Below are 13,531 nucleotides of genomic sequence, written 5' to 3' on the forward strand. Positions count from 1 at the left end.
TTTTCATAGAATCCCTACAGTGGAGGAGGCCATTCGGCCCATCGAGTCATCATTGACCACAATCCCACCCAACCCTATTCCCATAACCCCACATATTTACCCTGCTAATCCCCTGACACTAGGATTAATTTAACATGGCCAATGCATCTAACCCGCACATCTTTGGAGTGTGGGAGGAAACCGGAGCACCCGGAGGAAACCCCACGAAGACACGGGGAGAATGTGCAAACTCCACACAGACAGTGGCCCGAGGCCGGGGTTGAACCCGGGGTCCTTGGCGGTGTGAGGCAGCAGTGCTGACCACTGTGCCATCATGCCACCCCAAGCACTTTCTGTTTGAGATGCGCTTTATTTTGAGAGGATAAAAAGCTTTCTTCCTCCTCTGGGGGGAAAGCCCCGGGAGGAGGAGACACATTGCGCTGAGTTGGTTGTTTATTCCAGGCAGGGATAGTTTAGTATCAGGGAGGGAGCGGGATACATTGGAACAATAAAGTGTCAGTCTGGAACGCGGGGACAACTTTCAAATCGACACATTTTGGCGCCAAAACTTCGGCGGAAGGAAGAAATTCCCCTCCCTCAACATCGTGAGAGGTCAAATTAAACCAAGAGGCGTGTTTGTGTGAGGTGTTTTTAAAAAAATATATGCAACGGGGAGTTTGTGTGTTGGGATTTTCCAGTAGTTTGAGATTGGTTAGAGTGAGTAACTCTCACACACTTCCTTAAACCACCGCGAGTCCAGAAAGAAAACCGTCCTAAAATTTACCAATTTTGCTTTAATGCTGGGGATGTTCTTCATTTTTATTTTTTTGTGGCAATAACATAAATCCGCTTCCGCTCTCTACATTTCCTTCATTTTAAAGTTTATGTGAGTTTACCCAACTCGGTCTGTGACAAGAATCAGCTGTAATGTTGTAGAGCTTCCTCCCTCCAGGAAAGCTGCCTCCAGTCACTTGGGTTTGTCGTGTCTTTAAATCTTGTATATTTAAATCGATGTCGCTTATGTTTAAACTGCAGCACAGAAGGAGGGGACGTGAGGAATATGTCCTGGAACACCGAGGCTTCGTTTGGCGAACAGACCCAACATATTTTGCTGAAGTTTCTTCAGGAAAAGAAAGTTGAAAATCGAACCTACCAGCAAGAAATTCAGAAACTTGAGAATGAGCTTAGAAAGGGATCCAATTTCGATGATGATATTCAGACAGATGGGCATTGCCCCTCAGGATCTATGCGTGCAGCCGGTCGTTCAGATGTGGAAGAAGGTACTATGTATTATAAACCCACTCATTCCCGCAACTACTTTGATTACACTTCCTCCGACCCTACCCGTAAGGACTTCCTCCGACCCTACCCGTAAGGACTTCCTCCGACCCTACCCGTAAGGATTCCACCACCATTCACATCTTCCCCATCTCTGTTAACTTTCTGAAGGGACTGTTCTCTCTATGACACCCTGGTCCTCTCTTCAGTTGCTCTATGCTTTCCTGTCCTCCCTTCCCACTGTCTAAGGCACTAAACGCTGCTTCCAGGAGAAACAGTGGTTCACTTTTACTTTCAGTGTTTGCTACTCTATTCACTGGTCAATGTGGTCTCCTCCACACAGCAGAGACTATGAAGCATGAGTAACCACAGAAATGTTGAATCCACAAGTATGGCTGTGAACGTTTGGTCAGATGCCATTTTAATTCTCCATTCCACTTTTACCTACACCTACTTTGTAATGAAGCTAGAATCGTGGAAACCCGACAGTGCAGAAAGAGGTCATTCGGCCCATCAAGTCTGCACTGGCTCTCCAAAAGAACATCCCACCCAGGCTCTACCCTCTGTGCTATCCCCCTAACCCTGCGCATTTACCATGGCCAATCCACCTAACCTGCATATCTTTGGATCCAGCTCAAAGAAAAACATGAGGTTTTTTTCAACCTTCTGAGCTCAACATTGCTTCCATTTTGTCAGGTACTGGTAAGGATTCTGCTGTTGCCATTTAAAGCTCCTCCAGATGCATTTTTTGTCCCATTACCTGTCCCATCACAACTCTGTTCACACCAGATTTCTTTTACAATTTAAACACTCTGCCCTATTGCATACATTCCCTTTGTGTTCTTTCCTCTCATCCCTTTTCCTGCATCTGTACTTGTTTGAAACCTGTTATAACTCTTAACTACTTCTAGTTCTGACAAACATTCATTGACCCGAAACATTAACTCTGTTTCCCTTTCCAGAGAAGTTTTCTGTTTTTATTTCCGATTTCCAGTATATTGTTTTGTAGCATATATTTTGCATTTAAATTTTTGATTTGATTTATTGTCACATGTTTGGTATACAATGAAAAGTAGTGTTTCTTGCATGCTTTACAGAGAAGGAAAGGAGAGGGTGCAGAATTGTAGTGTTACAATCATAGCTAAGGTGTAGAGAAAGATCAACTTAATATAAGGTAAGTCCATTCAGAAGTCTGATGGTAGTAGGGAAGAAGCTGTTCTTGAGTCAGTTGGTACATGACCTCCGACTTTTGTATCCTTTTCCCAACAGAAGAAGGTGGAAGAGAATATGTTCAGGGTACAAGGGGTCCTTGATTATGCTGGCTGCTTTTCCGAGGCAGCAGGAAGTGTAGACAGTAGTCAATGGATGGGAGGTTGGTTTGCGTGGTGGACTGGGCTTCGTTCACAGTCCTTTGTAGTTACTTGCGGTCTTGGTCAGAGCAGAAGCCATACTAAGCTGTGATACATCCAGAAAGGATGCTTACTATGGTGCATCTGTAAAAGTTGCTGAGTGTCATAGCGGACATGCTGAATTTCCTTAGCCTTCTGAGAAAGTAGGGGCGTTGGTGGGCTTCTTTGACTATAGTGTCAGCATGGAGGGATCAGGACAGGTTGTTGGTGATCTGGATATCTAGAAACTTGAAGCTCGCGACCATTTCCACTTCGTCCCTGCTGATATAGACAGGGGCATGTCCTCCGCTACACATATTGAAGTCGATAACTATCTCCATCGTTTTGTTGACATTGAGGGAGAGATTATTGTCATCTCACCAATTCATCAGATTATCTATCTCTTTCCTGTACTCTGTCTTGTCATTGTTTGAGATCCGACCCACTACGGTGGTGTCATCAGCAAACTTGAAAATCGAGTTGGAGCGGAATTTGGCCACACAGGTAAGGAGTATAGCAAGGGGCTGAGAGACACAGCCTTCCTGGGGCACCGGTGTTGAGGATAATTGTGGAGGAGATGTTGTTGCCTATCCTTACTGGCAGTTTCATGGGTACTGGCTATCCCTGGCACATCCATTAGTGCTTCCATGCATTTCCGATTACAGAATATAATTTTCTCATGTTCCAACAATGCTTTTAAAACATGAGTAGATGAAGGAAGTAGGAAGAGTTATCCATAATTAAGAGAGTAAAGCACTGATGGTTTTCCATTTTCATAGGCTACATTCTGTACTGAAATCAATTAGAAACTAACTATGGCTGGCAAGACTGAGAATCTCGAGTTGCCACATTAAAGTCCTTCAGCACGTCTGCCCTTTTCATACCACTGCCTTTCAGAATTAACTTTACCACCCACTCCATTTTTGGGTGAGTTTGTGCAAGAAACTTATAGAAAGTTAGCATGCAATTAGGAAGTTAAATGGCATGTTGGCCTTTATTGCATTGGAGTACAAGATTAAGGAAGTCTTGCTGCAGTTATATAAGGCTTTGGTGAGAAAGAACAAAGAACAGTACAGCACAGGAAACAGGCCCTTCGGCCCTCCAAGCCTGTGCCGCTCCTTGGTCCAACTAGACCAATCGTTTGTATCCCTCCATTCCCAGGCTGCTCATGTGACTATCCAGGTAAGTCTTAAACGATGTCAGCGTGCCTGCCTCCACCACCCTACTTGGCAGCGCATTCCAGGCCCCCACCACCCTCTGTGTAAAAAACATCCCTCTAATATCTGAGTTATACTTCGCCCCTCTGACCTTGAGCCCGTGACCCCTCGTGAACGTCACTTCTGATCTGGGAAAAAGCTTCCCACTGTTCACCCTATCTATCCCCTTCATAATCTTGTACACCTCTATTAGATCTCCCCTCATTCTCCGTCTTTCCAGGGAGAATGAGACCTGAACTAAAGCAGGAACTAGCAAGGCATGTGGTTTTTCTTTTGAAGAAACAGTCTCTTAATACCACAGGTTAACTCAGAGCCTTGAAGCAACACTAATGTCGTGCCAATTTTCAGAAAGAATAACTAAGCAGTCAGAATGAGAATGAGACCTGACCTGGAGTAGTGGGTGTAGTTGTAATGTCCGTATTTAAAGAAGGATATACTAGCATTGGAGGCGGTACAGTGAAGATTCACTAGATTGGTTCCTGGGATGAGAGTCCTATGATGAGAGGCTGATATCTCTGGAGGTCAGAAGAGTGAGAGGTGATCTCAATGAACTATACGAGATCCTGAAGGGGCTTGACAGGGTGGATATTGAGAGGTTGTTTTTGCTGGCTGGGGAATCTAGAATGTGATGGCACAGTCTGAGGATAGGGGGTTGATGATTTAGGAATGAGACGAGGTGAAATTTCTTCACTCAAATCGTTGTGAATCTTTGGTATTCTCTACCTCAGAGTTGTAAATGCTACATTGTTGAACTAATTTAAGCCCCAAATAGACAGATTCTGTTCTCTTAGTGAATTGACGGATTTGGAATTGGGCAGGAAAGTGGAGTTGAAGCCAGGATCAGCCATGATTGTGTTGAATGGCAGAGCAGGCTCAATGGCTCTAATGCACTTTTTCTGCTCTTTTTTCTTGTGTTGTGTTCTTGTATTTATCCTCACTCCCTACAAGATTGTTTTCTCTCCTTCTCCACTGACCCATGTTGGGATTCATTAACTAGCCTTGCGCTACCTTTGACAATTTGGATAAATAGTTATTTTTCATAGACGGACAATTTGACGTGACTTCTCAGGAAAAAAATACGTCATCGATTTGTTTTCGTGGTAGTTTGTCTTGTGTCAGAATGATCCCTGGAGATTTGACATTGGGGTGGATCGCAGCTGAGCCTGAGGCTGTTCTTGTCCAGCATCCAAATATGAACACTTTTTAATGGATAAGGGTAACAAGCAGGAACTAGCAAGGCATGTGGTTTTTCTTTTGAAGAAACAGTCTCTTAATACCACAGGTTAACTCAGAGCCTTGAAGCAACACTAATGTCGTGCCAATTTTCAGAAAGAATAACTAAGCAGTCAGTAAAATAATGGCATTAAGAGCATTCTGAAGAATCAACAACCGAGTAAATTGCAGTTGACAGCTTTAGAAGGGCTTGCTTGAACAACTATCTCAGCTTCTTTGAGAAAGTCACAACTAAACGGACTGTGGTAAATTCTTTGATATACAGAACAATGAAGTGCAAGGGCCTAGGGATTCAGGACAAACTTGGCACGGGCTAAGAAATTGATGAAGGATAGAAAATGACAGAGTTAATGTTAGGTGGGGTGATGGAGGAGGAACTGAGTGAAGTGTGCCAGGGTATGTTGACAGGGCCAGTAATATTTCCAATTGGCATCAATAATTTGGATTCAGAAACTCAGTGCTATTTGGTCAGTTTGCAGACATCACCCAAGGAAGGGTAGTGGAATCAAAGCAGACTAATGTATTGCATCAAGAAAGGAAAATGAGTGACTCTTTGAAATAGAGAAAGATGAAATGGAAAGAGATCTAGTAAACCATACATTCTATGTCTAGCCAGTAAAGATGTGGAGATGCCGGCGTTGGACTGGGGTAAACACAGTAAGAAGTTTAACAACACCAGGTTAAAGTCCAACAGGTTTATTTGGTAGCAAAAGCCACACAAGCTTTCGAGGCTCTGAGCCCCTTCTTCAGGTGAGTGGGAATTCTGTTCACAAACAGAACTTATAAGACACAGACTCAATTTACATGAATAATGGTTGGAATGCGAATACTTACAACTAATCCAGTCTTTAAGAAACAAAACAATGGGAGTGGAGAGAGCATCAAGACAGGCTAAAAAGATGTGTATTGTCTCCAGACAAGACAGCCAGTGAAACTCTGCAGGTCCACGCAACTGTGGGAGTTACAAATAGTGTGACATAAATTCTGATTCTAGGATCGCATGATAAAGACTCAGGAGGAAAAAAGCAGAAATATTTATGTGAAATAGTGTGACATAAACCCAATATCCCGGTTGAGGCCGTCCTTGTGTGTGCGGAACTTGGCTATCAGTTTCTGCTCCGCGACTCTGCGCTGTCGTGTGTCGCGAAGGCCACCTTGGCCAGTAAAGAACAGGAATGAAAAAAGCCAATAGAATGTTGACCTACATAGTCAAAACCATAGAATACGATACAAATCAAAGGTGTGATGGAGTTGTACAGTGCTCTGCTCAGATCATACCTTGAGTGCTACATCCAATAAACCAGGGAGATATTAAAGCAGTGCCGAAACAAGACACAAGGCCAACGCTTGGATAACAGTTAAGGAAAGGCTGAAGAAATCTAGGTTTTTCATTCTTGTAAGGAGGTTTTTGGGAGAAGGGCTCCTGGAGAGCTGTATGAAATAGTTAAGGGAATGCAACATGTTCATGCAGAATTCTGCTCCTGAATTGAACTGATATAGAAACAAGGGGATGCAGATTCAAACAAGTGAAAGATATCAGGAAGTAATTCGGACAAAGTATCTCTCGGCAGAATAGTGGTGACAAAAACCCTGGAATCATTTAAACAGTTAAAAACAATGGGGTTGTTCTGGATGGATGAATTAAGATACATCGAATGGGCTTTCTTCATCTGGAATTGTCTTGTAATTGCAAGTGTGACATTTTTAATACTGGTTTCATTGAAAAGATGTGCTTTTAAAAACTTGTAAATATATAAAATGTGACAACTAATTTGTCAAAACAAAAATTCAGATGGCAATACAGGAGCTGAGCTGAAACAAACTGCCTGTCACTTTATTTTCTGCAAATCCAGTTGAAGAAGAATTGTACCGAAATATAGCTGCACATTTAGCTGATATAGGAGATAGACTGGATCAAAGTATTAATCCTGACTTGGTCGAAGAATTTATCCGTGAGACTGAAAGGAGTCAACCCCAAACGGTAAGATGTCAAGTCTATTTACTAAGCTTTTAGAAGAATGTAGATTCCATCCTTTTTTTTAAAGATACACGTCTTTCAAGAACAGTTTTGGCTTTACACTTCTCGGGCCACTTCAACTTGCTTAACTGATCTTTTGTATCTAGCTTCGATACTCCTGTTCCCTATAAATCCATCACTGTCATTGCCCAAGTACAGGCTGACTGTCACACTTTCATGTTCGATTGGTGTAAACTTGAGAATTCCTAGCACACACCAGGTTCAGCCATTCATTGCCTGATATGTAATTTTGTTATGAGTTTTACTGACCCAAGATAATTCTGGAGAACAAGGACAATCCAGGTCCCTTTTATTTTCACGAATCAGCCCTTTCTCATTTTCCCCTCTTAGACACAGTGCAAGGAACCCATTGATTCCTGCATAAACCATCCATGAAGCTTCCTCTACTGCGCACTCCCCATTACCTTTGCTTCCGGTCTCTCATCTACTGCAGTTTGCATTCAATCTTTCTCCTGTGGTGCCTTCTTCACGCTCATCTCGTTCATGAGCGGAATAAAAATGAGGATGGAAATTTTAAATGTGTTGGGTAGTGCATAGCCAATTTAAGTCACCGAGGATGGGAGTGATGGGCGAATTGGACAGGATAAAGCTATAGAGATTTTGTGTCCACAATCCTCTGCAGCCCTATATTCACTGACTCCTCCTGCCTCCATAAATCCTTGGTTGCTCTAACTCTGGCTTTTGCCCATGCTCCTGTTCATAACGCTTGCAGCAACCTTCAGATGATTTGATCCTACTCTCTTGAATTTCCCTGTCTAAACTTTACTTTAAAAAAAAAGTCTCTTTAGCAAGCTTTTAGTCACTTTTCCTAAACACTCCTTTCCTGCCTCAGTGCCTTTGGATGCAAGTGGAAGTTGCTGCATGCACAGGTCCCAAAAGCAACTGTCTTGTTGACTCTGTGCTTGCCCATATTCCAAATATGGATTTTAGTTTCTATTCAATTTTAAATTTATTTTCAGAGGAATCAATATAGATTATAGGAACAAATAGATGAGTCAGGAGGATAGTGTAAAAATACGAAAAGGAAATGTAGATTTTGAATGAAAAAGTGTGCGTAGGGCAAGGACAAAATAGTTTTTCTCCCAAAGGTTGGTATTCAAAGGAACAAAAATTCGATTCATAAACAAAAATAAAGTGTCAACACTTTGCTGTAATCCATTTAATAATTAATACCATAAGTCATCTGGTAGCATCTTTACATAAAATAGGACTGTAATTTGCAAAAGTAGTGGGAAATGTTACTAATGCATTTCTCTAACTCCCTTGTAAGTAGTAGAAATGCTAATTAAAAACATAACTGCAAAGGAAACAATATGCATTTCACTTTAAAAGCTCGTTGAGTGACGACCTATCTTAAATGCATGGAGGCACCAGTTTAGTTTTGACTAAACAGAATTTCAGTGTGAAACCACCTGCTGTGTGCCTTTCCTCTTGTGCAAACACAACTGCACAATCTCACATATGAAAATCTTGTGGTATGACTTAGAATGCACAGATGCAACAGCAATTTCAGGCGCGGGAAGATGCATGATTAAATGTGGAAATCCATAAGTTGCCGTCCGAGATGTGCTACTCTGCCATTGGCTCGTCAAAAGTGGCATCCTGCCATTGAGCAGTGTCAAGTTGCCTTATTTGCATGTTTGTAACAAATTATAAACTTGCCCGAGAAAGTTAAGAGTTTGGTTAAAATGATGCAAGGAGTTAATTTTGGTGTCATTTAATGTCTGCATATTTAATTTAACTTGGATGGTCTGTCGTTCAGCAATGTGTTCATTGTTAATTACTGCCAATGAATCTCTAAACTGAAAATTAGCTATTAAAAATCTTGTTGAATGTTTTCTTAAAAATGTGCAATTTAAAATTGGTATTTTTACTTTTCGTTTGTATCTTTTTTCTCATTTCTCTTTCAGTATCTGAATTCATACTAAATTCATCAATTCTAATTTATACTTTATTTTCATTTCCTAATCTATTTATTTTACAATCTTTGCTTGCTCTGTTCACTCGGGCTCCAGATGCCCGATTTGCCTCACTGCACTGTTATCAGTTCACATTTCCAGCAACTTGTGGCTCAAAATATTGGCAAAATGAAACAGCCAAGGGAGAGACTAAATTATGGCAGACTTTATTAGTTTTATATTATTAGATACTGCAAATGATGACACTATTTCATACTCGTGTTTTTAAAACATAGAACAGCATTTGACAATCAACAGCTTTAGAAAACTACATTAAACTATTATCTTTTTGATTCCAAAGTTTGAGATATGGAGGCGGTAGCATAGTGGTATTGTTGCTGGACTAGTAATCCAGAAACCCAGAGTAATGCTCTGGGGACCCAGGTTTGAATCACACCATAGCAGATGGTGAAAATTGAATTCAATAAAACTCTGGAATCAAAAGTCTAAAGATGACCACAAAACCATTGTCGATTGTTACAAAAACCCATCTGGTTCACTAATGTCCTTCAGGGAAGGAAATCTGCTATCCTTACCTGGTCTGCCCTATGTATGATTCCAGACCGCAGTAAGAGTTTTAACAACACCAGGTTAAAGTCCAACAGGTTTATTTGGTAGCAAATACCATTAGCTTTCGGAGCGCTGCTCCTTCACTCCGAAAGCCAATAGTATTTGCTACCAAATAAACCTGTTGGACTTTAACCTGGTGTTGTTAAAACTCTTACTGTGTTCACCCCAGTCCAACGCCAGCATCTCCACATCATGATTCCAGACCGACAGCAACGTGGTTGACTCTTAAAATGCTCTCAGGGACAGGCAATAAATGCTGGCCCAGCCAATTGATACTCACATTCCATAAAGAAATTTAAAATACCCTTTTTTCCCCCCTCCTTTGCTTTCTGCAAAATCAAAAAAAATTGCAGAATCGTAAGCACAAATTGGAAAATACACAAGAACTGCTCATTAAACTGGCATTTTCAATTCTGGTATAGTGAGGTACTGACTTAAAATAGGAAACCACCTGGGGGAAAAAAAAGAGCTGAAATAACTCTGGAAATTGTGTTTGCTGCTGTGTTTTTGGTGAGATTTATGCTTCCGACCAATCTGTATTGCTTGCAGATGATGGTCACAAATGTATTTTAACTCCATTTTAGTATTATGTATTTGTTTTATGCAGGTTTTTGAGTTGCGTTTTTATAAGTTGTTCCTATAAAATTAGTATCTTATTAACTGCATGCAAATCTATTCAATTGTCAGCCAAATTTGACTTGGTTTTGGTTTTATTTTAATGACACAGGATGGAACCATTATGTCTTCCATGATTTCCCGTTTGACCAATCAAAGAATTGATGTTACTCAAGATATGCCTCAGGAGAAAGTCATCCTGCTGCTGGCACTGGTGCTATTTAAAAAAACTGTAGTAGAGAAACCTCTGTTGCTTCCACGCATCTTCAGAACCACTGTACAGTACATAAGCAATAGGCTGCAAGATTACATTCGGAATATAGGAGGATGGGTAGGTTTCTTAATTTTTTTTTGGAGGTATTTAAGCTACTGCATGGCTTGGTATGGCAGTAAGATGGATGTTGCAAAAGGATTTTTTAAAAATTCAGTTCAATTTATTTGAATTTGTTCAAAAAAATACTGGAAACCTTTTCAAGTTCTGGTGCAGGAATGAAGGACCATATAGGTCAAACAAAACGCCACGTGATCCTGGCAGTTATACTAGATTACCTAATTTGAAATTGGTTGCCAGAGGATTTTTAAATGGACTGTTACGGGTAAGAGAGAGAATGACTAGCACAAAAGCAAAATATTGTGGATGCTGGAAATCCAGAATAAAAGAAAAACGTGTAGGAAATATTCAGTATTCAATATTATCTTTCCACATATCATGTTTTAAGTTGATAGCGTTTCATCAGAACAGGGGAAGGGCTAGTGTTTGCCGCTTATTGTATCTGCCTTACACAAAGTTAGGCTAATAAAGTCCTGGCTGGGATATCTGTTGGAGCAAATGGGACGTACCTGGGGTGGAATCAGCTTTGGCCACCGATGAAGCAATGTAGATGACTGAGGAATGAAGCAGCCAAAGCTGCTGAATCTTAGCATAGTCAAGCAAAGTTGCACAATCCTGATACAGAGGAATTGAGAAGTTAAATTTAACAAAACCCAGCAATTGAAAAGAGAACAGTAAAATCAGATTAAGCAATTTTGGGGATCGGCAAGTGTCCTGTTTTTAAATTGGAGGGCATGGCGACATAAAGGTAAGTCTTTACGCCAGGTCGGCACTGCTATTTTGTGTTGATACTTGGGTTCTCAGGAGTCTGTCAAATTCCATCAGTTTCCTGTATCCCTGTTTTCCACAATATGAATCCCCCAGCTAAGGTTTGTGGAGGGAGAAGAGGGTGTCACGCAGGGCAGAGTGAGGTGTTCTGCGCTCCTACAGCTGGAAGTGAATGTTCCTTGATTAGATCATTTGTGCATAATAAGGCTCCTTTGACTACTGCTGATTTGTTCCTTGGAGGTACCCCACATACTGTCTTAAATGCTACTGCATGAAAGGCATGCCAGGGTCAGCAACTTCCAGTATCATGTGATTGCCTGCATCAGGCAAGATGTCAGCTCCCACATCTGCTAACATTGTTGCCAGGACTTGCAAGGAATGCGGAAATTGTTTTCATAGCGTCAAGGAGATATCTGCTGCAAGGGTGCCTACAACTGCTATATAACAGAGGACTGGCACTACCAGTAATGGTAGACTAAAGCCTCAGATTTGCCTGTTTTCTTCCAGGCATGCTGCCCTGTTAACCTGTAGGGATGGTGGTGTGCAGTACCTTAACAGCTCCGCTTCAGTTGTCAAGCAATGGCTGCGTGCCATTTTCCTGCAGATTCAGTCTTCCACATTGGGTTTACCTATTTTTTTTTAAAACACCATTACTTAATTGGTAAAGAACTGACTTTGAGAGCATCTTATGTCCTCAGGATGCCCCAAAGTAATTTAGCCAATTAAATACTTGGGGGCGTATTGTCATGGAGGTAGGGAATTTCAGCAGCCAGTTCATACAGAGCAAGGTCTGTGTATAGGTTTGTCTTTTAGTCTCCTTACATAGGAGCAATATAATTGCATTGGAAGCAGTTCATTGAAGATTAACTAGACCGATTCCTGGGATGAAGGAATGTGCTATGAGAAAGGTTGAGCATGTTGGACCTGTTTAGTTGTTAGAGAGATATTCCTGTTTCATGCCCCTCAAACCCTTGCTTTCAAAGCACAATTACAGATTCGTACTCAAATGCATACATTTTACAATTGATTTAGCTATTTACAAAAAAAACCAACAATTCTCCATTAATGCTACTGTTGAAGTGTTTAGATTATAGCTAAACTTTAACAATGTGCTGAAACTAAACAATTGTTTTTGCAGCTGTTCATACTGTTGCAGCATTATAATTACCTTAAGCTTCATCTTTATTTCTTTCTTCCACAGCAAAACATACATTAAAACTGCAAGCAAGATACCTTTGATTCTGCTTTACCTGATTCGACTTTTAAGTATTGTAAAACAGTTATACTGCAATAGTCATTTTATGGAGTCTTTTACATTGTCTCGCTTTACAATATGAAATTACTGACGTCTGAGGTAGTCTCAGTAGCCAGATTAACTTGACTGATATAAAAACAACTAAATTGAAGTGTCGCCGAAAAGGATGTTGTAATGTACAAGTGACTGCTCTTGCTGAACCATAATTTGTTTGTTTTTGAATGCATTCCTGTTTTTATTTTAAACCTTCAATTCCACATTAAAATGTACATTTCTTTCTGTGACTGCAATTTCCAAATTCATGCCAGTATGAATGGATTACAAATGTCAACAGGGTATTACAATGAGCGACTATATTGCCATGTAAAAACTAAGAGTGAACAAGGAAATTAAGAGTTTGCGTATCTTTTGAATTTTGTAGTTTGAGGAAAGTGTTAAGATGAACATTGGAATTACTTGCAACTTTTATAAATATTAGTTTTGGTCTGGTGTTTAGCGTTTATTTTTAAGAAGATAAAAGTGACCATTTTATCTCAAAAAAATTCTCAGCTATGCCTTTTTTAAAAAGGTCCATTTGCACAGTATTTTGCACAACCTAAATGCTTCACAGCCAATTAAGAACTTTTTTCTGAAATATAAGCATAGTAATAACCGACTGGGTTTATCTGAATAACTGAGCACCAGTGTCAACAGAAAGCTGACGCATTGGATGCAAGTGGCCAATTCAACGATTGTTCAGCAAGTGCTGCCCAATCCTGTGTGTTAATAGCTACACTATCTAGCAGTGACATATATTCAGAGGCAGGGACCTGTTCTCTGCAAACAAAAGAAATATGTTCAAGCCTTGTGCTTTCTTATGAATCACCCAGAAGCATATGGAGCCAGTAGTTCCCTGCTGCTT

The 13,531-nt window shown here is 40.7% G+C and overlaps 1 protein-coding gene across 5 annotated transcripts; it reads left to right on the forward strand.

Moving 5' to 3' along the window:
* Positions 1 to 421: 421 nt before the first annotated feature.
* Positions 422 to 12,914, forward strand: bida (BH3 interacting domain death agonist). 5 transcript variants are annotated; one of them, XM_078219953.1, is made up of 5 exons: positions 422 to 696; positions 1,015 to 1,259; positions 6,949 to 7,076; positions 10,389 to 10,607; positions 12,577 to 12,914. In XM_078219953.1, the coding sequence occupies exons 2-5, from the start codon at positions 1,040 to 1,042 to the stop codon at positions 12,589 to 12,591; spliced, it is 582 nt and encodes a 193-aa protein (XP_078076079.1). In that variant the 5' UTR covers positions 422 to 696; positions 1,015 to 1,039; the 3' UTR covers positions 12,592 to 12,914. The 5 variants fall into 5 exon arrangements, with proteins under 5 accessions (XP_078076079.1, XP_078076081.1, XP_078076082.1 ...); XM_078219955.1 differs by having other exon boundaries at positions 435 to 624; XM_078219956.1 differs by having other exon boundaries at positions 455 to 611.
* The last annotated feature ends 617 nt before the right edge of the window (positions 12,915 to 13,531 follow it).

Source organism: Mustelus asterias, chromosome 9, assembly GCF_964213995.1.
Source record: "Mustelus asterias chromosome 9, sMusAst1.hap1.1, whole genome shotgun sequence".
Lineage (NCBI taxonomy): Eukaryota > Metazoa > Chordata > Chondrichthyes > Carcharhiniformes > Triakidae > Mustelus > Mustelus asterias.

Coding starts and splice junctions, on each gene's coding strand:
- bida (XM_078219953.1), top strand. CDS start 1,040: ATGTCCTGGAACACCGAGGCTTCGTTTGGCGAACAGACCCAACATATT. Junction 1,260..6,948: donor TCGTTCAGATGTGGAAGAAG/GTACTATGTATT, acceptor CTGCAAATCCAG/TTGAAGAAGAATTGTACCGA. Junction 7,077..10,388: donor AAAGGAGTCAACCCCAAACG/GTAAGATGTCAA, acceptor TTAATGACACAG/GATGGAACCATTATGTCTTC.